General features: G+C 40.6%; 1 protein-coding gene across 6 annotated transcripts in view; it reads left to right on the top strand.

The window, feature by feature from the left end:
• The window catches only part of XIAP (X-linked inhibitor of apoptosis), a 49,749-nt gene extending 39,975 nt beyond the window's left edge, over window positions 1-9,774 (top strand). For 5 of the 6 annotated variants that reach the window (XM_070066328.1, XM_008273038.4, XM_051826892.2 and 2 more), the window contains one exon: window positions 5,289-9,774. In XM_070066328.1, the coding sequence (XP_069922429.1) occupies window positions 5,289-5,482 (194 nt within the window). In that variant the 3' untranslated portion in view covers window positions 5,483-9,774. The remainder of the gene's footprint in view (window positions 1-5,288) is intronic. The other variant, NM_001171325.1, reaches the window with a different exon arrangement.
• Window positions 9,775-26,764: the final 16,990 nt, after the last annotated feature.

Consider the following 26,764-nt stretch of genomic DNA (forward strand, 5'->3'; position numbering starts at 1 on the left):
CCATACTGAGAGGAGGTAGTTGATACAGGCTGTCTTCTCATGCTGGGACTACAGCATATTTCTCTTCCCAAAGGCTTTTGAGGAAAGATTATCACTAAGAATCTTTAAATTGTATACAAAATACAAGTGAAGTGAAACAGGTGAAATTTACTCAGAAAAGGATACTGAGAAGTACTTGATTCAGTGCTAGCTTTTTCTCCATGACTGTGTGGCAGAAAATGCCGCAGTAAATTGTTTTGTAAAAGTAGTACCACATCAGTATCTTTTTTCTTTATTTCTGTTTTACTTGAGTAACCGCTCATCCACTGGCTCATATGCCAAATGCTTGTAATGGCTCAAGTGCTGGGAGCCAGGAGCACTGTGCATGTCCCCATACACATGGCAGGAACCCAATCACTTGAGCCTTCACTGCTGCCTCCCAGGGTCTGCATTAGCAGGAAGCTGGAGTCAGGAGCCAGAGGCAGGTATGAAACCCAGGTACTCCAATTTGGGATATGAGTGTCTTAACCAGTGTCTTAGCTAGGCCAAATACCCACCCCTCTTTATTTTTAAAAGTTGTATAAGGTGGAGCAGGTATGTGGTGGTTTGTGTCAAGGCACTGCTCGGGATGCCCACATCACATATTGCCGTGCTTGGGACCAAGTCCTGCCTCCACTTCTGATCTAGCTTTCTTTTCTGTTAATGCACTGGCAGGCTGCCGATGATGGCCCAAGTGCTTGGAACCCTGCCACCCATGTGGGAGACCCTGATGGAGTTCCTGGCTCCTGGCTTTGGCCTGGTGCAGCCTCAGCTGTTGCAGACATTTGGGAAGTGAATCAGCAGATGGAAGACAGATTCATTCTCTCTCTCTCTGCCTTTCAAATAAATAAAATAAATCTTTTTAAAAAGTTTTATACTACTATAAAAATAATCTTTGCTTCAGTGAGAAACCGGAATTTTAGATAAGTTAGTGCCCAAGTTTACTCAGATAGTTAGGAATATAATTCAGATTTCTTGACTTCTGTTCCAGTATTTTTGGGGGAATTTTTTTTTTTTGACAGGCAGAGTGGACAGTAAGAGAGAGGGACAGAGAGAAAGGTCTTCCTTTGCCGTTGGTTCACCCTCCAATGGCTGCCGCGGCCGGCGCGCTGCGGCCGGTGCACCGCGCTGATCCGATGGCAGGAGCCAGGTACTTATCCTGGTCTCCCATGGGGTGCAGGGCCCAAGCACTTGGGCCATCCTCCACTGCACTCCCTGGCCACAGCAGAGAGCTGGCCTGGAAGAGGGGCAACCGGGACAGAATCCGGCGCCCCGACCGGGACTAGAACCCGGTGTGCCGGCACCGCAAGGTGGAGGATTAGCCTAGTGAGCCGCGGTGCCGGCCTAGGGGGAATTTTTTTAAGATTTTATTGATTTATTTGAAAGAGTTACAGAGAGTGAGAAACGGAGGTCTTCCATCCTCTGGTTCACTCTCCAAATGGCCACAATGGCCAGAAGTGGGCCAGGCCGAAGTGAGGGCCAGGAGCTTCTTTTGGGTCTCCCACATGGGTGCAGGGGCCCAAGCGCGTGGGCCATATAGTCTGCTGCCTTTCTAGGCCATTAGCAGGGAGCTGGATCAGAAGAGGAGCAGTAAGGACACAAACTGGTGCCCATATAGGTTGGCTTTACCTGCTGTGTCACAACGCCTGCCCCTGGTGAGAATTTTTTAAATTGTAAGTATAATTTGTGTACAACCATCTCCAGAACTGTAAATCTCATAAACCTGAAACTATATTCACTAAACAAGTCCTCATTTCCCTTCTCCCAGCCCCCAGCAACCACCATTCTACTTACTGTCTCTTTATGACTATTTTAAGTCTACTGCTGGTGGTGGTGGTTTTAATCATTGCAATATCACAATCTAAAAGTAATGCGTAAATTACTTGTTTTCCTCCTCCAGGATTTTTGGTGTGAACACATTCTTCATTCTGCCTTTCTTGATGTTGATGCTTTCATATAATTTAAATCAGCTGATAATGTCATCCTTTTACTTAGGTGCTTGCTTTGCCTTGAATACCTTTTCCCTGTCTGTATACCTAGCCCAATTTCCTGATTGTATTTTGTGAATTTGTCCTTCAAGGCTCAGCTCAGAAGTCAGTTCTTTCATGTTTGAGTATTCACAAGAGAGTTAGGATCTCCCTCTTCTTCACTCCTGCTGCTGACAGAGCATTGTTTACATTGCTTTGGGGCTGTTTCCTGCCCTGCCCTGTCCTGCCCCGTTAGACCCGGCTACTGGAGGGCAAGTGCTTTATCTTTCCTTCTCTCTGAGGCATTATGTGCTTGAGCCCATAGTTATTATGCCCAGGAGGTTGCTTTTTAAGAAGGAAGGGGTGCAGTGTTCCTCTCCTCCGCCTCCTAGCTAGAGAAACTATTCTGTGGCAAGAAAGTGGTAGTATCTCTCTAATCTAAAACCCTCTATTGACTCCCAGAGCCCTGAGGACCTAGTCCATATTCCTTTGCAGGGCTTGCCAAGCTTTTCATTATCAGGCTCCTGCAAACCTATAGCCTCATCTCATGGTATTTTCCCCTCAAATTCTGCCTAGTCTTTAGGTCTATACTTGCAGACCATGTTCTGTTGCTCTCCTGGGAGCTTTCTTATGCTGTTTCCTCTGCCTGGAACACTGTGCCCCCGCTTCCTGTGCATGCCCCCCAAAGCCTTCTTGCTCGCCTAAACTTCTACTCATGCTTTAGGACCCGGTTGGGTATAATTTCCTCCAGGAGGCCTTCCTTTATGCCTGTGTGCACATGCTCACATGCAAACACACCCTTCCTGTGCTCTTCATAACACATTGTAATTACCTTTGTCATCATACTGTATAATTTCCTGTTTACTTGTGTTCCTTACTTGTCTCTGTACTACTGGGAGCCTGAGGTCTATATATTTGTTAATTGTATCCTTAGTGCCTGGAACCTAGTTAAGTGTTCAGTATTTGTTGAATAACATTAGTGTTTGGCAAAACATGTTTTCAGAACAGTGTTCGCTGGGATGTTAAAGGGATGCCATGGGAAAGGAGCTCTGTGTTACAGAGGGAACGTATTATATATTTCCATGGGAGGACATACACTGTCCTAGAATGTACTGCACTGTACTGGATGGCAGAGGTTCCCAAATGCCAGGGCACCCAATCCCAGAAATTTTAGATACCATGAATGGGCCCAGGAATCTGTTGTTAAAAAGTACCCTGTGTACGGCAGGCCTTTGGTGTAGTGATTAAAACACTGCTTGGCACACCGGATTTGAGTCCTGCCTATAATCCCCATACAGGCTTCCTGCTAATGCACATCTGGGAGGCAGCAGGTGATGGCTCAAGGACTTGGGCCTCTACCACCCATGTGGGAGACCCAGATTGAATTCCTAGCTCCTGACTTCAGCCTGGCTGTTGCAGGCATTTGGGGAGTGAGCCAGCTGATAGGAGCTCTGTCTCTCTACCTTTCAAATTAAATAAATATTTTTTTTAAACAAGAGTTTATAAAAGTAAATTAAAAATACATCAATAAGAAAAGTTTTAAGAAAAGAAGTGCCCTCAGTGACTTTTATCTGAAGCTGCCTTAGGAAATCACTGGTATATAGTGATTACAGAGATGGTAAAAATATCTAATGTATTTGGAATAGTGTCAGTGCATAGTATTTATGCTATATTTCTGTTTGCTGCTGCTGTTTATCATTATAGCTATATGCAACCATGAAACACATTGTTGTGGCATATTTGGTAATATTTCACCAAACTTATTTTGAATTTTTCAAGTACTTTGGTGCCACCTATATGCTGATGATATCCTATGTCTGTCTCTAGACTTGCCTACTGGATTTTTAAAAAAAATTTTTTAACTGATACATAAAAATTGTACATGTTTATGGGGTACTTTGTGTCTCAATATATGACAATTGTGTAATGTTCAAATCAGAGTTAACTTATGTATCTCCTCAAACATTTGTCATCTCTTTATGGTAAAATATTTAAAATCCTTTCCCAGCTTTTAAAAATACACACACACACACACACACACACATAGTACATTATTGTTATCTAAAGTCACCAAATCATGCACCATCCTATAATGTGTACTCTAGCAGAATCTCTTCTTCCTGTCTCTGATATAGTACCCATTAATCAACTTTTCTTCATAGTTTCCTCCCCCCTCCTCTCCACCTCTAATAACTACTATTCTGCTCTCAACATCTATGACATCAGTGTCAGTAGGTTCCACATATGAGTCAGATTATATAGTACTTCTCTTTCTGTGCGTTGCTTACTTAACATTATGACCTCCAGTACCACCCACGTTGTCACAGATGACAAGATTTCATCCCCTTTATGGCTGAGTAGCAGTCCATTGTGAATATGTACCATATTTTCTTATCCATTCATCAGTGAGTGGGCACTTAGGTTGTCTCCATGTCTTGACTATTGTGAATAGTGCTCCAATAAAGATAGGCGTACAGATGTCCCTTGGAGCGACTTCATTTCCCTTGGATATATTCCCACTAATGGAATTGATGGGTCATATGGTAGTTCTACTTTTAGTTTTTTTGAGGACCCTTTATACTGTTTTCCACAATGTCTTTGCAATTTACATTCCCACAGTGTGCAAGGGTTCTATTTTCTCCACACTTGTTGAATTTTTTTATGGGTACCCTGCAAACACCTGCAAATCTCAAAGCTGTACCTACTTTTATATTTCCTATAATCATCAGTATGCTCTTCTCAGCCAAGCTAATAATCCTCAAATCAGCTTAAGTTCCTCTTCCTCAGTCCTCACATCCAGTTGGGCACCAAATTGTACTTGTTCTACTTCAGAACTTTTCCTCAAACCTGTGCCTCCATTGCTGGAATCAGCCATGCCCTTTCTGTATGCTCCTTCCTTTACCTAACCTAAAGTAGGCTTTTCTGCTTGGCAAATTGCTGTCCATGCCCAAGTGTGACTCTTCTGCTTCCTTTCCCTCCCTTCCCAGCTACTGCCAACCCCTGAGGCCTTCCTCAACTAGCATGAACAGAACTTGTTTTTTCACCTTGTCCCAGAGCACTTTGTTCTTAACTTTATTATAGCACTTATCACTTAGTACTCTGTGCCTGCCTCCATAGCCTCATTTCACATCCTTTCTTGCTAGCATGAGAGCTATGCAAGAGCAGACACCGTGCATGAGTCATCCTCATATCTCCCGGCCCTTGTCCAGGGCCTGGCATGTAGTAGGGATTCAAGAAATGTCTCAATGAATTTAAACTACTGAGAAAGTCTAAAACTAGCCTATTTCTTTTCTCTTTGTGCAGAAGTTAGTACTGAAGAGCAGCTAAGGCGCCTGCAAGAGGAGAAGCTTTGCAAAATCTGCATGGATAGAAATATTGCTGTAGTTTTTATTCCTTGTGGACATCTGGTCACTTGTAAACAATGTGCTGAAGCAGTTGACAAATGCCCCATGTGCTACACAGTGATTACTTTCAAGCAAAAAATTTTTATGTCTTAATCTAACTCCACAGTAGGCATGTTATGTTCCTCTTATTACCATGATTGAATGTGTGGTATGAGCTGACTTTAATCCGCACTGAATTCCATTAACATTTGCTACCAATTAGGGGAAAAAAGTAATGGGTTAGTTGGCAATCTTAAATTTGAATTTCTGGATTTTTCAGGTTATTAACTGTATTATTTTTCCAGTTGTTTTACTGTTATTTAGTTGAAACCTTAGACTAAGAAGCATCACATTTTAACTGATCACAGTGTGTATTGGTAGTACACTGACTTAGTTTCTAAGTGTAAGTGAATTAATTGTCTGAGTTTTTCATTCTTTTCAGATAGACTTAGCAAAGGGAGCATTCTGTAGAAACTTGGAGATTAGAGCTAATCTCCCCAATCGCATAATTTGTTTTGTGTGAAAAAGGAATGAACCATTCATCTGATGGAAAGATAGAGATTATTTTTAGATGCTTATCTTTGTGTTTTAGGATTCTGTTCCTTTTAAAATTATGAACACACACTTGCATGAATAATTTCAAAAAGTGATTTTGCCATTTTTCAAAGGGTATTCAGTGATACAATGCCATCTAGCCAAGATGTACTGACATGGAAAGAGGTCAAAGATATTTTAAGTGTAAAATGCAAGTAGCAAAACACTGTGTATATTATAAGCCAAGTCAAGATATGTGTGTTTTGTATATGTGTAGAACAAAACACCTGGAAAGATAAGCACCAAACTTAAATGTGAGTTCTCTTGAGGGGGGTGGGAGGATGGGTCCCACAGAGGGTATACAGGGGCCTTTCACTTTCTGTTTTTTTCCTTTTTTTCTGTTTGAATTTTTATAAGTATGTATTACTTTTGTAATCAGAATTTGTAGAAAATATTTTACTGATTTAAAGGCTTAGGCATGTTCAAACGCCTGCAAAACTACTTATTGCTCAGCTTTAGTTTTTCTAATCCAAGAAGGCAGGGCAGTTAACCTTTTTGGTGCCAATGTGAAATTTAAATGTTTTTATGTTTTTCCTGCTTTGTGGATGAAAAATATTTCTGAGTGGTAGTTTTCTGACAGGTAGACCATGTCTTATCTTGTTTCAAAATAAATATTTCTGATTTTGTAAAATGAAATATAAAATATGTCTCAGATCTTCCAATTAATTAGTAAGGATTCATCCTTAATCCTTGCTAGTTTAAGCCTGCCTAAGTCACTTTACTAAAAGATCTTTGTTAACCCAGTATTTTAAACATCTGTCAGCTTATGTAGGTAAAAGTAGAAGCATGTTTGTATACTGCTTGTAGTTATAGTGACAGCTGTCCATATTGAGATTCTCATATCATCTTGTATCTTAAAGTTTCATGTGAGTTTTTACTGTTAGGATAATTAAGATGTACATAAGACAAAAGGTTAAGTCCTTCTTGTACCTATATTTTTTGTTGTTGTTTTGACTAGTAATAGTAATAGATACTTCTGAAGTTAATGTTCTCTCAAGATCCTTTAAAGTCTCTTAGAAATTATAAAATACTGACAAGAAAAGAATAGCTGTTTTTTTTTAAAAAAAACACTTGAATACAACTCAGTGTGATTAAGAAATAGAAGTTTAAAAATGCTTCATAGAACACCCAAGGTTTACATTACAAGATTTCTTGCATCAGACCTATTACAGAGGTCAATGAGGCATTTACTGCAACTTTTTAAAAATGATCTTTTTCATTGTATTTTCTAAGAGAAGCATATTGTTATGCTTTCCTAACCTCTGTTGATTACTACAGTAAGTGATATTCATTTAAAACCCTGCAGATTTCAATGACAGTTTAAAAAAATGAAGTGACGATGACTGCCCTGTTTTTGTTTCATTTCTGTAAATCAGCAGTTCTTCACCTTTGCACTAGCTTCCACTTAGGTTTACTGAGATAGTCACTAAGTTGAATTTGACCTCTGTAGTGTAAGCCTTAAATTTTAGTTTCAATTTAAAGCATTTTATAAGGGGGAAAAGGTGTTCAAGTATTTAAAGTATGTTTTCCAGGACACTTCAGCTGTAAGTCAGGTAGATAGTTCAAGTTAGCTGTTAGGCAAGGACTCAAGGACTTGATTGTTTTAACATAAGGCTTTTCCTGTTCTTGGAGCCTCAGTTCATTAAAACTCTTTTTTTAAAGCTTGTGTGCTTTAGAGTTAAGCAACTCTTTTTTTTTTTTTTCCCTCTCCATGAGTTGCGAAATTTAATGCATGAAGCTGATGTGGCTAACAAGTTTATTTTAAGAATTGTTTAGAAATGCTGTTGCTTCAGGTTCTTAAAATCGCTCAGCACTCCAACTTCTAATCAGATTTTTGGAAACCTACCAGTGTGTTTCTGTGTTCGTACTGCAAAAAGCACCATATTCTTTCCAGCTAATTTTGTAAAATTTGATTACTTGCAAGGTCAAAACTGTAACCATGTCTGAATCTACACCTCCCCTCTTCTGTCACCCCCACCACTCCCCATAGTTATCAGTATTTCCATGTAGACATTACCCTGCTGTATAAAATTCACTCTAGAGTTTCAAAGACATCATTCATATTATCCTATTTTGGTCATGTGAAGATTCATGTTATTTTGTAATGAACAATTGTCTTTATAATATTTAGTTGGCTGATGAAAAATCTTGTCTTAATTTTTGAGAAATGAGTGTAGCATTTATAAAACAAACTGGCTTATCAATTAATGGCTCTGTATTCCCCTTTCCTGCTAGATTTGATTCCCCCCCCGCTTTGGTTAGGGACTGAGGTGGGATAGTGTGGGTATAGTGAATGTATGTAATGTGATTTGATACTGTTAATACTCTTTTGTTATGTAAATTTTTTCTGTTGTTATTTTAGTGGATAAAATTTGTATTTTGAACTTTCTGGAGATTACCACTCCATCATTTGGTGCATTTATTGTACCTGTTAGACACAAATCATTATTTTATTTCCTGATTATGCAGGTGTTGAATGGGAAGAGCACCCGAGGGAGTGAGAAATGGCATAGGCTGTATATCATTGCCATTAAAGAAATAATAAAATTGTAAAGAATATTTGACAGACATAATTCTTTTTAGCCAAATCTACTTTTGAAAAATAGCCATTTCTTCATTTGTGAAATAAGAATAACATCTTACGAGGCTATAAGAGTTTAAGGAAACCAGGTGTGCTACAAATATTCATTCCCATCATAACACTGTTTCACCCCTCCATGTGTTTGCCTTTACCTGGAAATGTGAGTTAAAACTTAGAAGAAGTTCTTACATAACTGTTTCGATAATGCTCATATTTTTTTGGTGTTTTTCATAGTCAAGATATAAATTACAGTCAATAAATAGGTCAGATCCTTTCAAATATTTAAATTCTTTTAAAAGTATTTGAAAAACTTATTATCAAATTTAGTTGAGCTTTCCTAAGATAAACAGGTGACTTATTCCCACCTTAATAATCAGTTTCAATTTGACTCTTGTACACTTAACACAGCATGGATTTCTTTCTCAGCATCATAGAACCATAGCATGTCAGAGAGAGAAATGACCTGGGAGAGTACCTAATTCATCCCCTCCATTTCATAGGTGAGGCAGCTAAGGCTCAAAGGTGCGGTGGTTTGTCCAAGCTTATAGGTAGCTAATTAGTGGCAGAGCCCTGACTGGGACATAGTTTGAAGGTGAAACATGTCACCAACCTGCTTCTCCTGGGAGGTGTCAAAGTTAATTTTTTTCAACTATTCTTTCCATTATGCCCTAGCTTTCATTGCATATTAGGTGACACTTTATAATTGATACAGCAGGACAATCTTAAATATCTATTTCTTCAAATTGGTCAATACTACACTAGTATTTGGGTGGTAATATTCTGTTTTGAAGTCTAAAGCTTGCAGGTATGAAATACAGATTTTTGGGATTTACTACATTCTTATGTATCATATAACATTTAAAGTACTATATAAGTATATTTTACAGTTTTGTCTAAGTAACAAATTTGCATTTTTGATTTGATGTAATAAAAGCTTTAATGTAATTTCTGTTAGATTTTGCATTTTTTCTTAGTTAAACTTTAACCTGACAGAGTGAATGATTCTTATGTTATTGTATTAGTATTGTGAATAATTGTGAAATGTTTTGAGACAGAGTACTATATTTGTGAATATAATGTTATGACTGTTTATTATTTAGTAGAAATCTTTCCATCAGTATGGAAAACTAAGAAAATTGTTTTCTGCTGTATAATCTGGCATTCATTGTAGATTAAAGCTTATTTTTCTGTGAATAAAACTTATTCAATAAAGTACTATTCTTTAAAATGACATTTTTACTTTGTGTTTGTTTCACTTTCTCAAAAAATAGCCCTCTTAAAAATACTAAAGTGTAACCTCCAAAATATATGAGGGATCCTCAAAAAAGTCCATGGAAAAAATGGAATTAAAGGATGAATTTACTTTGGTGCAAGAAAATTTTGAAATCTGTGCATGGTTTGTTCAGAATACAGATTTTCCATGAACCTTTTGAAGGTTCCTTGTACATCTAATGCTATAATACCAGGCGTAAGGTATATACATCAAGTACAAAGCAGCAGCAGAAGATGGCCCAAGTGCTTGGGTCCCTGCACCCACGAGGGAGACCCAGATGAAGCTCCTGGCTTTGCGCCTCCCGGCTCTGCCTGGCCCTGGCCATTGCGGCCATCTGCGGAATGAACCCGTGGATGGAAGATTCATTCTGTTTCCTACTCTTTCAAAACAAAATCTGTTTTAAAATTCAGTTTAACAAATGTATATGGGGTAAACATTGTGGCACAGTGCCTCTGCTGCTGCTTGGGATATCCACATCCCATATCAGAATATCTGGGATCTTGTCCCACCTTTGTCTTCCCATCCAGCTTCCTGCTAATGCACCTGGTAGGCAGCAAGCAGCAGGCAGCAGATGATATCTCAAGTACTTGAGACCCTGTCACCTATGTGAGAGACTGGGATGGAGTTCTGGGCTCCTGGCTTCTCTTGGCCCATTCTTGGCTGTTGTGGGCATTTGGGGAGTGAACCAGTAGATGGAAGATTGTCTCTCTCTCTTTCTCTCTCCCTCTCCTTCTCCCTCCCCTCTCCCCTCTGTCACTCTGTCTTTGAAATAGATCTTAAAATTTTGAAATTGTATAAATATGAACAGTCTTTTTTTTAGAATTTATTTTATTTATTTGAAAGACAGTTACAGAGAGAGGTAGAGACAGAGAGAGGTCTTCCATCCGCTGGTTCACTCTCCAGATGGCCGCAATGGCTGGAGCAGCACTGATCTGGAGCCAGGAGCCAGGAGCTTCTGGGTCTCCCACGTGGGTGCAGGGGCCCAAGGACTTGGACCATCTTCTACTGCTTTCCCAGGACATAGCAGAGAGCTGGACTGGAAGAGGAGCAGCCGGGACTAGAACCAGCGCCCATAAGGGATGCCGGCGCTTTAGACCAGGGCATTAACCCGCTGCACCACAGCGCTGGTCCCAATGTGAACAGTCTTTTTTTTTTTTTTTTAAGATTTATTTATTTATTTGAAAGTCAGAGTTACAGAGAGAGAGGAGAGGGAAGAGAGAGAGAGGTCTTCCATCCGCTGGTTCACTCTCCAGATGGACACAACGGCCAGAGCTGTGCTGATCCGAAGCCAGGAGCCAGGAGCTTCTTCCGTGTCTCCCACGTGGGTGCAGGGGCCCAAGGACTTGGGCCATCTTCTACTGCTTTCCCAGGCCATTGCAGAGAGCCGGACTGGAAGTGGAGCAGCCGGGTCTCGATTCGGTGCCCATATGGGATGCCAGCACTTTAGGCCAGGGCATTAACCCGCTGCACCACAGCGCTGGTCCCAGTGTGAACAGTCTTCACACCCATCTCCCATAAATATTTTTCTGGTTGTTTCAAGGGATATTATAGTCACTATAAGAAAGCTTGAGCAATTGAGTAGCAATGAAGCTAAAAAAAAATCACTGCCCCCTTTGAAGCAGGCAGCAAAGAAAGATTTTTGTGAGTCTGAAAAAGTAGCTGCCTAGAGAGTTTCAGAAACTGAGCAGTCTGGTAGGATAAAGAGCAAGGAGTTAGCGGATCCTTTGGCAGTGAGAAATTTAGAAGTAGGTGTTCTCGTTGGCTAGTCCCTTGCCCTTTCCTGTTCACAATGGACGTTTCTAAATTAAGAGTTAGGTTTCAGGTCTCCGTGGAGGCACTGCTTATCTAATGTTTGAAACTGTTATCTGACTTAAACCCTTAAGAACCTTGTCTTAAATGCAGCCCATATTTTATGTGTCAAATGCACATTCCATTAATATTGGAGAAGATGTGAGTTTCCAAAACTTTGTATGACAGAAATTTTCCAACTTAGATGAAAGTAGTGAGAAAAGTGGAGTGAACTCATGGTAGCCTTCAGTCTGCTTCCATCATTATAACTTTCCGCCACGTATGTTTCACGTAGGACTTGCCGCCACACACACACGTTCTGTACGTGGTCTAAAGTAAATCCTAGACATCATGTCATTTCTCCCGTGATCACCTCATTATGTGTCTCTCACAGAATATTTTACATAAGTATGTGAGTTGTTAACTCACTGTGGTTACTGCTGAATTTTAACGAACATTTAAAAAAAAAAAAACTAACATCAATTTGTTTGCCCTTAATTTGAAGACAAAAGGAAGTGAAACCCTCTGAAAACTGACATTATCATTTAATAATACCTTTATACCACATTCCCACTATTTCATTGGTAATTTGTTTATGTAGCTAACTGTATGATACATAGGTATCTGATGGTTCCCAAAGTGTCCTCGCATCTGTGTTACCTGGGAACTTAATCAGAATGTGAATTCATGGGCTCTACCTCAGGCTCCCTGTTTTAACAAGCTCTCTAAGTAGTTATAGATGTAGGCTAAAGTTTGAAAAGCACTGGGATATGATACAGGGTCTGAATCCAGAACTAAAGTGCTGAAACTTATAAATGAGACTGATGGAGTTCTTTTCAAATGAATGCATCTTTCTTACTTTTCCCTATAATTCATTGCCCACCTTTCTTACTTTTTTCCCTGTAATTCATTGCTGACCCAGTCCTGTGATTTCTAGGGAGACCAAAACATGAAGACATAAAATGTAACATCTTATAAAAAAAATGCCTGGGGCTGGCGCTGTGGCTCACTTGGCTAATCCTCTGCTTGCAGCGCCAGCACCCCATATGTGTGCTAGGTTAGTCCTGGCTGCTCCTCTTCCAGGCCAGCTCTGTGCTGTGGCCAGGGAGTGCAGTGGAGGATGGCCCAAGTGCTTGGGCCCTGCACCCCATGGGAGACCAGGAGGAAGCACCTGGCTCCTGGCTTTGGATCGGCGTAGCTCTGGCCGTGGCAGCCATTTGGAGGGTGAACCAACGGAGGGAAGACCTTTCTCTCTGTCTCTCTCTCTCACTGTCTAACTCTATCTGTCAAATAAATTAAAAAGAAAATGCCTTACATGCAGTAAATGAACTTTTATAATGAGAATATCTCTTTAACCCTTTCATTGAGTGCTCAGTTCAAAATAGTCCCACGTTGTTCTTTGCCATTAAATTGTCCTTCATTCAAGCAATGCAAGAATTAACACGTATTTGGGGGCTTGCACTGTGGCACAGTGGGTTAAAGCCCCAACTTATGGCACCAGCATACGATATAGGCACTAGTTCGAGTCTGGGTTGCTCCTCTTCCGATCTAGCTCTCTGCAATGGCCTGGGAAAGAAGAAGATGTCCCAATTGCCTTGTGCTCCTACACCCATGAGGGAGACCTGGAAGAAGCTCCAGGCTCCTGGCTTCAGATCAGCTCAGCTCTGGCCATTGTGGTCATTTGGGGAGTGAACCAGCAGAATGAAAGACCTCTCAAGGGGCACAGTGAGTTAAAGCCCTGGCCTGAAGTGCCAGCATCCCATATGGGTGCCAGTTCTAGTCTCGGCTGCTCCTCTTCTGATCCAGCTCTCTGCTATAGCCTGGGAAAGCAGTAGAAGATGGCCCAAGTCCTTGGGCCCCTGCACCCACGTGGGAGACCCGGAAGCAGCTCCTGTCTCCTGACTTCGGTTTGGCTCAGCTCCGGCCTTTGTGTCCATCTGGGGAGTGAACCAGTGGATGAAAGACCTCTCTCTCTCTCTCTCTCTCTCTCTCTCTCTCTCTCTGTAACTCTGTCTTTCAAATAAATAAAATAAATCTTAAAAAAAAAGAAAGAAGACCTCTCTCTCTGGCTCTACCTCTCTCTGTAATGTAACTCTTTCAAATAAAGAAAAATAATTCCTTAAAAAAAGAGAAGTATTTGAAGGCTCACTCACAAGTGCTAGCACTAGAGCAACAGTTGAGATTGTACAGAGCAGATATGCACTTGTAGAGAGCCAAAACTTTGGTAAAATGTGAGCCATTAATTTGGAATGATAGAATTTCAGAGTTGGAAGGAGTCAGTCTCTCTAATTCCTAATAGTTAAGACATCTGAATCTGTTTCAGTACTGACAGTTTTAAAGTGGCATAGAGAACCAAAGAAGACAGTACAGGTTTAGACCTCTAAAGGCCTCCAGTTGTTTAAACCCACACTTGGAGGTCTATATTGGTCTCTGCTGTGACCAAAATAATAATCTAAGGTAAGGTTAGGTGACAGAGGCCTTAGTTTTCTCTTCTTTTTCCACAACTACTGGTTTGCTTATAACAAAAACTTGCACAACCTAGCAAACTTTTAGACATCTAGCCAGCTTGAGAGTTGGTTTTTTAAAAGTCTTATTCTATGGGGTGGGAGATGGATTAGGAGATAGGATGGTTTTGGGTGGGAGGGTGGTTTTGGGAGCAAGAACCGCTATAATCCAAAAGTTGTACTTTCAGCCGGCACCGTGGCTCACTAGGCTAATCCTCCGTCTTGCGGCGCCGGCACACCGGGTTCTAGTCCTGGTCGGGGTGCCGGATTCTGTCCCGGTTGCCCCTCTTCCAGGCCAGCTCTCTGCTGTGGCCAGGGAGTGCAGTGGAGGATGGCCCAAGTCCTTGGGCCCTGCACCCCATGGGAGACCAGGAAAAGCATCTGGCTCCTGGCTTCAGATCAGTGCGATACGCCGGCCGCGGCGGCCATTGGAGGGTGAACCAACGGCAAAGGAAGACCTTTCTCTCTGTCTCTCTCTCTCTCCCTGTCCACTCTGCCTGTAAAAAAAAAATTAAAAAAAAAAGTTGTACTTTCAAAATTTATATTTATTAAATAAAAGTTTTCTATAAAAAAGTCTTATTCTATTTAATTTGAGATTTCTAAGATTAAATGAACCATTATTAATGATGAGAGCATAAGCAATCTTTTGGCACGGGCCTATACTTGTTAGCTATAGGCTTATGAATAAATACTTAAAGGATATGACTACTGTTCCAGAGCAAGTATGGAGTCAGCATCTAGCCTAGCGGTTAAAATGCTTATGTCCTGGGGTGGCTGTTGTGGGGCAACGGGTTAAGTTGCCACTTGAGAGATACCAGACATCCCATTATCAGAGTGCTGGTTCTACTCCCAGCTCCTCTGCTTCTGATACTGCTTCCTGCTAATGCACCTGGGAAAGCAGCACAGGACAGCCCAAGAACTGCCACTCACCTGGGAGACGAAGGCGGAGTTTGGAGCTCCTGACTTCTGCTTGGCCCAACCTCAGCTGTTGTGGGCATTTCCAGTGGATAGAAGATCTGTGTGGATGTGTGAATCTCCCTCCTCACTCTCTGTCACTCTGCCTTTTAAATAAAAAACTAAATCTTTTTAAAAAATGGCCTGTGTCCCACATCAGAGTGCCTGGCTTCAATTCCCAGCTCCAGCTCCCGACTCCAGCTTCTGGCTAATGTCGACCTTGGGAAACAGTAGTTATTGTTCAAGTAATTGAGTCCCTGTCTTCCATGTTGGAGACCTGGATTGTGTTCCAGCTCCTGCCTAGCACTGACCCATATGGACATTTGGGGAGTAAACCAGCTGAGGGGAGCTTAGCCTTTCTCTGTCATTCTACCTCTCAAATACAAAAACAGAAGAACCCAAGAGAAATCAAACTTTGTTATTTTCTGCCTTGAATTTCCCAGAAGAATTTAAATTTACAAACACAGACTAGGGTATAGTTAGTTGAGATGATATGTATTTAAACAGTAATCTTGGTTTGAAATGAAAACTCTTGTTTCAATAGATTTTACTGTTCCAAAATATATTTTACATACAAAATTACAGCTGTCCATTTGTTGTGTAAACTTCGGTTTTGAAAGGTAGTTTTCCTTAAGTATGTGTGTGTGTGTGTGTGTGTGTGTTGTGTTTCTTTAACTTTATTCTGTTACTAGGCACTAGGGATTTCTTTTTAATTCCATTAGCTTATATAAGGGACTTTGCATTTTTGGCAAAGGCATCAAATATGTATTTTCTTATTAAATACTGGAATTTTGTTTGGCAGAGATTAGGCTGTGCTTCTGCCAGATTACTGACAATTGTACTAAGGAAAAAAGAGAACACATGAGTATATTCATGAACATTTAACTGATGTTTCACAGGAATGAGTATTAAAAACTAAGGACTCCAAGTCTCTCCCCATAAAATTAATCTTCTGAAGTAGAGAGGAACTTGCAAAAAAATCATTTTATTTTTCATCAAACATTGCACATGGATTTTTTTAGTAGAAATTTAACAAAGATCTGTGTTAATCATTAAGTAAAGAGAATGACCTAACTCACCTGGAAAAACCTGTTTTTCTTTCAACTACATTTTTTTTGGTTGTTATTTGATTTCTAAAAGGAATGTACTCTATATTGTGCTTATACCTTTCTTGGTTTTTTTTTTTTTAAGATTTTTTTTATTTGAAAGGCAGTGTTTTAGAGAGAGGAGGAGAGAAAGAGAGAGAGGGATGTTCTATTTGCTGGTTCACTCCACAAATGGCTGCAATGGCCAGGGCTATACCAGGCAGAAGCCAGGGGCCCAGAGTTTCTTCTGGGTCTCCCACATGGGTACAGGTGTCCACGCACTTGGGCCATCCTCCAATGCTTTTCCCAGGCACATTAGCAGCTAACTGGATCAGAAGTGCAGCAGCTGGGACTCAAACCAGTGCCCATATGGGATACCGGTATCCCAGGCACTGGCTTTACCTGCTATGCCACACTGCTGGCCCCTCTTGGTTTCTGATGTTGATTGTTTATGCTAATAAATATTAATACAAAGAGAACAGATTCAATGTAGTTCATAGACACAATTGTAAGACTATAATGATATTCCCTTCCTCCCTCTCACTCTTCACCTCACTCCCATCCTTTTCTTTAAAAAAAAAATTATTTATTTATTTGACAAAGTTACAGATAGAGAAGGAGAGACAGAGAGATCTTCCATCTGCTGATTCGCTCCCCAAATAGCTGCAATGGCTAGGGCTGGGCCAGACTGAAGCCAGGATCCAGGAGCTTCATCCAAGTCTCCCATGTGTATGCAGGGTCCCAAGTACTTGGTCATCTTCTGCTGCTTTCCCAGGCGAAAGATCAACAAGTAAAAGGTAAAAGACCCTAGTTCAGCAGGAATATATGCAAGGGATATAAACAATAATCAAATAGAAACATGACCATTTCAACTATATACAGTAAATTTTAAAATATTCACAGATCATTAAAAGCCGGATTCTGTCCCGGTTGCCCCTCTTCCAGGCCAGCTCTCTGCTGTGGCCAGGGAGTGCAGTGGAGGATGGCCCAAGTCCTTGGGCCCTGCACCCCATGGGAGACCAGGAGAAGCACCTGGCTCCTGCCATCGGATCAGCGCGGTGTGCCGGCCGCAGCGCGCCGGCCGTGGCGGCCATTGGAGGGTGAACCAACGGCAAAAGGAAGACCTTTCTCTCTGTCTCTCTCTCTCTCACTGTCCACTCTGCCTGTCAAAAAAAAGAAAAAAAGAAAAAAAAAAGAAAAAAAAAACTAAGGCAGTATAATGTTCTCAACCATTGGTTTGACAAAAATATAAAACAAAGTTTGCCAAAAATATATTTGCAACAACACAAATACACACAGACATTTCTTTGCTTTTGTTTTTTGATTTTTCTTTTTAATTTTAGCTCCCACGTATAAGGGATAAAATGCAGTGTTTGTCTTTCTGTGTCACACTTACTTCACTCAACATGATGTCCTCCAGTTACTTCCATTTTGATACAAATGGTAGAATTTCATTCTTTTTTACAGCTGAATAATTACATTGTGTGTGTGTATATATATACACAATATATATATATTATTTATATATAATCACATTTTCTTTATCCATTCATCTGATGATGAACACATTGGTTGATTACAAATTTTGGCTATTGTGAACAGTGCTGCTATAAACATGGTGGTACAGGTATCTCTTTATACAACGTGTTCATATCTTTTGGGTCTATACCCAGTAGTGGAATTGCTGGATCATATGGCAAGTCTATTTCTAGTTTTTTTTTTTTTAATAAATTTCTATGGTTTTCCACAGCGACTGCACTAGTTTACATTCCCAACAACAGTGTATAAGTGTTCTTTCTCCACATCCTCACCTGCATCTGTTGTTCTCTGTCTTTTGGCTAACACCATTCTGACAGGAGTGAGGTGATATCTCTGTGGTTTTGATTCACATTGCTCTGATGGCTAGTGATGTTGAGCATTTTTTCATGTTTGTTGGCCATTTGTAGTTCTTTTGTGAACTGTCTATTGAGATCCTTTGCCCATTTCTTCACTGGATTGCTTGTTTTTTTGTGGTTGAGTTTTTTGAGTTGCTGACATGAATCCTTTGTCAGATAGGTACTTCACAAATATTTTTTCCAATTCTGTTGGATGCCTCTTCACTCTGTTGATTGTTTCCTTTGCTGTGAAGCTTCTGAGTTTGATATAATCCCATTTGTTGCCTGTGCTTTAGGGTCTTATCTAAGAAGTCATCACCTACTCCAGTGTCTTGGAGTGTTTCCCCAACATTTTCTTCCAACAACTGCATAGTCTCAGGTCTTAGATTTAGGTCGTTGAGCCATCTTGAGTTGATTTTTGTAAATAATGAGAGCCAAAATATGGAATCAACTAAGGTGTCCATCATCAGATGAAAGAAAATGTGGTTTGTGTGTGTGTGTGTGTGTGTGTACACACAGTGGACTATTATTCAGCTATAAAAAAGAATGAAATTCTACCATTTAAATGGATGCAACTGGAGGGCATCATGTTGAGTGAAATAAGCTGGACACAAAAAGACAAATACTGGAGCAGAGACACCCTCAGCTTAAAACGGCTCATTCGCCTCACTTTTTCATCCATCAAGGTCAAAAGTAAAAGCAGAGGGGCTGGAAATGTGGCATAGTGGGTAAAGCCTCCGCCTGCAGTGCCAGTATCCCATATGAGCACTGGGTTGAGTCCAGGCTGCTCCACTTCCAATCTGACTCTCTGCTATGGTCTGGGAAAGCAGTAGGAGATCGACTAAATCCTTGGGCCCCTGCACCAACATGGGAGACTCAGAAGCTCCTGGCTCCTGGCTTTGGATCAGCCCAGCTCTGGCAGTTGCAGCCATCCAGGAGTGAACTGGCAGATGGAAGACAGCTCTATCTCTGCCTCTGCCTCTCTATTACTCGGCCTTTCAAATAAATGAATAAATCTTTAAAAAAAAAAGGTAACAGCAGAAATCACAGCCCTTTGCAAATGTAACTTAGGATGAAAAAACATTTGGCACATTGTTAAAAAAAAGACAAATACTGTATGTTTTCCCTTATATGTGAGAGCTAAAATTAAAAAAGAAAAAAATAAAAGCAAGAAAGAAATGTCTGTGTGAATCAGCATCAGTATTACTGTAAGCATATTTTCATCACTTTGTTTTATATTTTTGTCATTTTGTATATTGTGTATATGTGTATCTAATTTCATTTTTCTACGCATATACATACAGTTTTGCCAGCACCATTTATTGAGATTATCCTTACACCAATGTATAGTCTGAGCACATTTATAAAAAATCAGTTGACTGTATGTATGTGGATTAATTTCTATTAATTAATTAATCTCTATTTTGTTCTATTGATCTATGTGTTGGTTTTTATGCCAGTACTGTGCTTTTTAAATTACTATTGCTTTGTAATATGCTTTGTTTTGTTTTTGAAGATTTATTTATTTATTTGAAAGTCAGAGTTAACACAGAGAGGAGAAGCAGAGAGAGAGAGGTCTTCCATCCGATGGTTCACTCCCCAAGCAGCTGCAACAGCTGGAGCTGTGCTGATCCGAAGCCAGGAGCCAGGAGCTTCCTCCAGGTCTCCCACACGGGTGCAGGGGCCCAAGGACCTGGGCCATCTTGTTCTGCTTTCCCAGTTCATAGCAGAGAGCTGGATTGGAAGTGGAGCAGCCGGGTATCGAACCAGTGCCCATATAGGATGCCAGTGCTTCAGGCCCGGGCATTAACCCGCTGCGCCACAGCACCGGCACCCGTCCTTTTTTTTTTTTTTTTTTTCCTAAAGATTTATTTATGTATAATGCTTTGAAGTCAGGTATTGTGATGCCTCCAGCTTGATTTTTTTTGTTTGTTTTTTTGCTCAGGATCGCTTTTGTTACTCTGGGTCTTTTGTGATTCCATATGAATTTTTTAGAATTGTTTTTTTCTAATTCCGTGAAAAATGTCATTGGTATTTTGATAGGAATTGCACTGAATCTATAGATAGCTTTTGGTAGTATAGACATTTTAATGATATTGATTCTTCCAATCCATGAGCAAGACATCTTTCCATTTTTTTGTGGCTTTGTTGATTTCTTTCATCAGTGTTTTATAATTTTCATTGTAGATATATTTCACTTCTTGGGTTAAATTTATTTCTAAATGTTTGACTACTTTTATGGCTATTGTGAATGGAATTTCTTTCTTAATTTCTCTTTTAATGAGTTCATCATTAGCATATAAAAGCTACTGTTTTTTCACGTTTATTTTGTAAACTCCAACTTCACAGAATTGGTATATCAGTTCTAACAGCTTTTTGGTGGAGTGCTTAGGTTTTTCCATGTACAACATCGCATCATCTGCAAACATGGATAATGTGACTTCCTCTTTTCAAATTTTGGTGCCCTTTATTTCTTTCTCCTCCCTAATTGCTCTTGCTAATACTTTCAGTACTATATTGAATAAGAGTGATGAAAGTAGACATACTTGCCTTGTTCCAGATCTGACAGAAAATGCTTTCAGTTTTTCCCCATTCAGTATGACATTGGCTGTTGGTTTGTCATATACAGCCTTTATAATTTTGAAGTATGTTCCTTCTATACCTAATTTATGGAGGGTTTTTATCATGAAGGGGTGTTAATCTTGTCCACTGCTTTCTACAAATCTATTGAAATGACTGTATATTTTTTGTTCATTTTGTTGAGGTTATTTATGACGTTTATTGATTTGCAAATGTTGAACCACCATTGTACCTCTGGAATAAATCCCACTTGATTGTGATGTATTATCTTTTTGCTGTGGTTTTGGAGTTGGTTTGCTAGTATTTTGTGGAAATCTTTGCATCTATGTTCATCAAGGATGTAGGTCTATTGTCTTCTTTTTGTGTTGTATCTTTATTCAGTTTTGGTATCAGAGTGATGCTGGCCTCATAAAAAATTTGGCAGAGTTCCATCCTGTTCAATATTTTGTAATAGTTCGAAAAGTATTGGAATTAGTTCCTCCGTAATGTTTTGTAGCATTCAGTCTTAAAACCATCAGGCCCTGGACTTTTCTTTGCTGGAAACTTTTAATTACTGTTTCAATCTCATTACCTGTTATGGATATGTTTAAATTGTCTATATATTCTTGATTTAATCTTAGTAGGTTATATGTATCCAGGAATTTATCTATTTCTTTGAGGTTTTCCAATTTGCTAGCATACAGTTTTTCATAGTAGTTCCTTTTGATCCATTGTATTCATTGGTGTCAGTTGTAATATCTCCTTTTTCATCTCTAATTTTACTTATTTAGATTTTTCTCCTTTTTTCTTTGCTAGTCTGGCCAAAAGTTTATCTACTTTGTTTATCTTCTCAAAAATCAGCTTTTTGTTTTAATTTTTGATTGTTTTCATAGTTTCAATTATATTTAGCTCTGCTCTGATCCTTAATATTTCTCTCCTCCTGCTGATTTTGTTTGGTTTGTTCATGTTTTCCGAAGTCTTCGAGATGAATCATCATATCATTTATTTGAGACATTTCTTCTGTTTTTTTTTTAATGTAAGCACTTAATGCTATAAACTTCCCTCTTAATACTTCTTTTGTTGTATCCCACAGGACATGTTTTTATTTTCATATATTTCAAGAAAGCTTTTTATTTTTAATTTGTTCAATGACCCATTGGTCATTCATTAGCATGTTGTTTAATTTCCATGTATTAGGCTGGCGCCGCGGCTCACTAGGCTAATCCTCCGCCTTGCGGTGCCAGCACACCGGGTTCTAGTCCTGGTCGGGGCGCCGGATTCTGTCCCGGTTGCCCCTCTTCCAGGCCAGCTCTCTGCTGTGCCCAGGAGTGCAGTGGAGGATGGCCCAAGTCCTTGGGCCCTGCACCCCATGGGAGACCAGGAGAAGCACCTGGCTCCTGCCTTCGGATCAGTGCGGTGCGCCGACAGCAGCACGCCAGCTGTGGCAGCCATTGGAGGGTGAACCAAGGGCAAAAGGAAGACCTTTCTCTCTGTCTCTCTCTCACTGTCCACTCTGCCTGTCAAAAAAAAAGTTCCATGTATTTATGAGTGTTCTGTTGTTCTTGTTGTTGATTTCTAGTTTTATTCCTTTTTGTCTGAGCAGATACATGATATGATTTTGATCTTTTTAAATGTACTAAGACTTGATTTGTGGCCTAATATATGGTATATCCCAGAAAATGTTCCATGTGCTGATGAGAAGATTGTTTATTCTGTAGCTGCTGGGTGAAATGTCATGTAAATGTTAAACCGTTTGCTCAACAGTACGTTTCAACTTTGATGTATCTTTATTGATTTTCTGTCTGGGTGATCTGTCCATTGATGAGAGTGGGGTGTTGAAGTCACTCACTATTATTGCACTGGAGTCTATATCTCCTTTTAGATCTAATAGTATTTGCTGTGTATATCTGGGTGGTCTTCTGTGGGATGCATATATGATTGCTGTATCTTCTTACTGAATCAATGCTTTTATCAAAATATAATGTTCTTACAGTTTTTGATTTAAATTCTGTTTTATCTGATTTGAGGATTTTTGGCTTCCATTTGCCTGGTATATCTTTCTCCAGCCCTTCACTTTCAGTCTATGTGTCTCTTTGTTTGTGAAGTGAGTTTTTTGCAGGCAACATATACTGGGGCCTTAGTTTTTTATGCATTCAGCCAACCTAAGTCTTTTGGCGGTTGAATTTAATCCATTTACATTCAAGGTTAATATAGATAGATAAGAATTAACACCTGTCATTTTGTTGATTGGATACTGATTATACCTGTTCTGTTAGTGAATTTAGTGGTGTCATGTGATTTCCCATGATGTTCACTTTTTTTAAAAAGATTTATTTATTTATTTATTTATTTGAGAGGCAGAGGCAAAGACAGAGAGAAAGAGAGATAGAGAGAGGTCTTCCATCTGCTGGTTCAGTCCCCAGATGGCCTCAACGGCCGGAGCTGGGCTGATCCGAAGCCAGGAGCCAGGAGCTTCTTTTCATGTCTCACAAGCAGGAACAGGTACCCAAGTACTTGGGCCATCTTCTACAGCTTTCCCAGGCCACAGCAGAGAGCTGGATCAGAAGTGGAGCAGCCGGGACTCAATCCGGCATCCATATGGGATTCTGGCACTGCACGTGGTGGCTTCACCCACTCCACCACAGCCCCGGCCCCTGATAGTTACTTCTAATGCAGGATTCCCTTTAGAATTTCTTGTAAGGGTGGTTGTTGGTGGTGAATTCTCTCAGTTTTTGCTTATCTGGGAAATATCTTATTTTTCCTTCACTTCTAAAGGATAGCTTTGCTGGATATACTATTTTTCGTTGGAATTTTTTTTTTTTTAAGACCATGTGTGTGGGGCCGGGGCTGTGGCGCAGTGGGTTAACGCCTGGCCTGAAGTGCTGGCATCCCATATGGGCACCAGTTCTAGTCCTGGCTGCTCTTCTTCCGATCTAGCTCTCTGCTATGGCCTGGGAAAGCAGTAGAAGATGGCTCAAGTCCTTGGGCCCCTGCACCCATGTGAGAGACCTGGAAAAAGCTCCTGGCTCTTGGCTTCGGATTGGTGCAGCTCCGGCTGTGGCAGCCATCTGGGGAGTGAACCATCGGATGGAAGACCTCTCTCTCTCTCTCTCTCTCTCTCTGCCTCTCTCTGTATAACTCTGAGTTTCAAACAAATAAAATAACTCTTAAAAAAAAACCTCGATAATCAGAAAACAAACAATGTATTTAAAAAAAAAAGATCATGTATGTATCATCCCACTCTCTTCTGGCCTCTAGGGTTTCTATTGAGAAGTCTGATTTTGGTCTAATTGTGTTTTGTTTTTTTTTTTTTGACAGGCAGAGTGGACAGTGAGAGAGAGAGACAGAGAGAAAGGTCTTCCTTTTCCGTTGGTTCACCCTCCAATGGCCGCCGCAGCTGGTGCGCTGCGGCTGGTGCACCGCGCTGATCCGAAGGCAGGAGCCAGGTGCTTCTCCTGGTCTCCCATGGGGTGCAGGGCCCAAGCACTTGGGCCATCCTCCACTGCACTCCCTGGCCACAGCAGAGAGCTGTCCTGGAAGAGGGGCAACCGGGAAAGAATCCGGCGCCCCGACAGGGACTAGAACCCAGTGTGCCGGCGCCGCAAGGCGAAGGATTAGCCTAGTGAGCCGCGGCTCCAGCCTTAATTGGTTTTTCTTTATATGTAACTTGATGTTTTTCTCTTACTGTCTTTAGAATTCTCTCCTTGTCCTCAATTTTTTTAAAAGATTTACTTATTTATTTGAAAGTAAGAGTTACACAGGGATGCAGAGAGAGAGAGAGAGAGAGAGAGAGAGAGATTTTCCATCTGCTGGTTCACTCCCCAATTGGCCACAATGGCCGGAGCTGCGCCAATCCGAAACCAGGAGCCAGGAGCTTCTTCTGGGTCTCCCACGTGGGTGCAGGGGCCCAAGGATTTGGGCCATCTTCTACTGCTTTCCCTGGCCATAGCAAAGAGCTGGATGGGAAGAGGAGCAGCTGGGACGTGAACTGGCGCCAAATGCCAGCACTGCAGGTGGTGGCTTTACCTGCTACACCACAGCGCCAGCCCCTTGTCCTCAACTTTTGAGAGTTTGGCAACAATATGCCTTGGAGAAGATCTTTTATGGTTGAGTTTGCTTGGGGTCCTTTTAGCTTCCTGTATCTCGATGTCCATGCCTCTTTCAAGACCTGGGAAATTTTCAACTGTTATTTTCCTTTTCTTCTCCTTCAGGAATACTTATAATATGGATATTTTGTTGTTTAATGGTATCCCAAATTTTATGTAGATCTTCATTCTTTTTAATTCTTTTCTCTTTATTTTTGTATGATTATGTTATTTCAAAAATTTTGTCCTCAAGATCAGAAATTCTTTCCTCAATTTGGTCTATTCTTTTTTTAAAAAAAGATTTATTTATTTATTTGAAAGAGTTACGCACACACATACACACACAGAGAGAGGCGGGGGGGAGGGTCTTCCATCAGTTGGTTCACTCCCCAATTGGCCGCAAAGGTCAGAGCTGCGCCAATCCGAAGCCAGGAGCCAGGAACTTCTGGGTCTCCCACGTGGGTGCAGGGGCCCAAGGACTTGGGCCACCTTCTACTGCTTTCCCAGGCCTTATTAGAGAGCTGGATTGGAAGTGGGGTAGTCGGAACAGGAACCAGAGGCCATATGGGATGCCAGCTCTGCAGGCGGCGGTTTTACCCACTATGCCACAGTGCCGGCCCTCAGTAATATTTTTATTCATGCTACTTGTCGATTTCCTAATATCTTTAATCTCTCTATGTGTATTTTTTTTAATTTTTTAACTTTTATTTAATGAATATAAATTTCCAAAGTACGACTTATGGATTACAATGGCTTCCCCCCCATACCGTCCCTCCCACCCCCAACCCTCCCCTTTCCCACTCCCTCTCCCCTTCCATTCACATCAAGATTCATTTTTGATTATCTTAATATACAGAAGATCAGCTTAGTATACATTAAGTATGGATTTCAACAGTTTGCTCCCACACAGAAACATAAAGTGAGAAATAATAGATGATTTTTTTTAAATGATGATGAAATCAGAGCAGACCTATTGTCATGTTTAATGCCAGTGAGAGTCAAGTTGGGAATTGATAATTTCTTTTTTTTTTTTTTTTTTTTTACAGAGGATCAGTTTAGTATGCATTAAGTAAGGATTTCAACAGTTTGCACCTCCATAGAAACACAAAGTGAAATATATTGTTTGAGTACTCGTTATAGCATTAAATCTCAATGTACAGCACATTAAGGATAGAGATCCTACATGAGGAGTAAGTGCACAGTGACTCCTGTTGTTGACTTTACCAATTGACACTCCTGTCTATGGCATCAGTAATCTCCCTATGCTCCAGTCATGAGTTTCCAAGGCTATGGAAGCCCTCTGAGTTCTCCGACTCTTATCTTGTTTAGACAAGGTCATAGTCACAGTGGAGGTTCTCTCCTCCCTTCAGAGAAAGGTACCTCCTTCTTTGATGACCTGTTCTTTCCACTGGGATCTCACTCACAGAGATCTTTTTGCCAGAGTGTCTTGGCTTTCCATGCCTGAAATACTCTCATGGGCTTTTCAGCCAGATCCGAATGCCTTTAGGGCTGATTCTGAGGCCAGAGTGCTATTTAGGACATCTGCCATTCTATGAGTCTGCTGAGTATCTCACTTCCCATGTTGGATCACTCTCCCCTTTATTTACTCCATTGGTTAGCGTTAGCAGGTACTAGACTTGTCTATGTGCTCCCTTTGATTCCCAGTCCCTCCACCATGACCAACTGTGAACTGAAATTGATCACCTGGAACAGTGAGATGGCATTGGTACATGCCACCTCGATGGGATCTATGTGTATTATCTTACATTGTATTCAGGTTTCTTACAATCATTATTTTGAATTCTATTCCTGGCATTTCATACATTTCCTTTAGATCACGGTCTAATTATGGAGAACTCTTGTGTTCTTTTGGAGGTGTCATTCCATGTTTCTTGTGTCCCTACGTTGGCGTCTGCATATCTGGTGTAATAGTCCCTTCTTCTTTATGGATTAGGTTTTATTGAAAAAGAATTTATGGTTTAGATGGAATGAGTTTTTGCTTTGGCTTTCGTTCTAGGTGAGCCCGACAGTGTCACCTCTGATTTATCTTGCTTTGATCAGTGTCAGCTGTGACTATAAGTGACACAGTGGTCTAGTCT

This window comes from Oryctolagus cuniculus, chromosome X (assembly GCF_964237555.1).
Source record: "Oryctolagus cuniculus chromosome X, mOryCun1.1, whole genome shotgun sequence".
Taxonomy (NCBI): Eukaryota; Metazoa; Chordata; class Mammalia; order Lagomorpha; family Leporidae; genus Oryctolagus; species Oryctolagus cuniculus.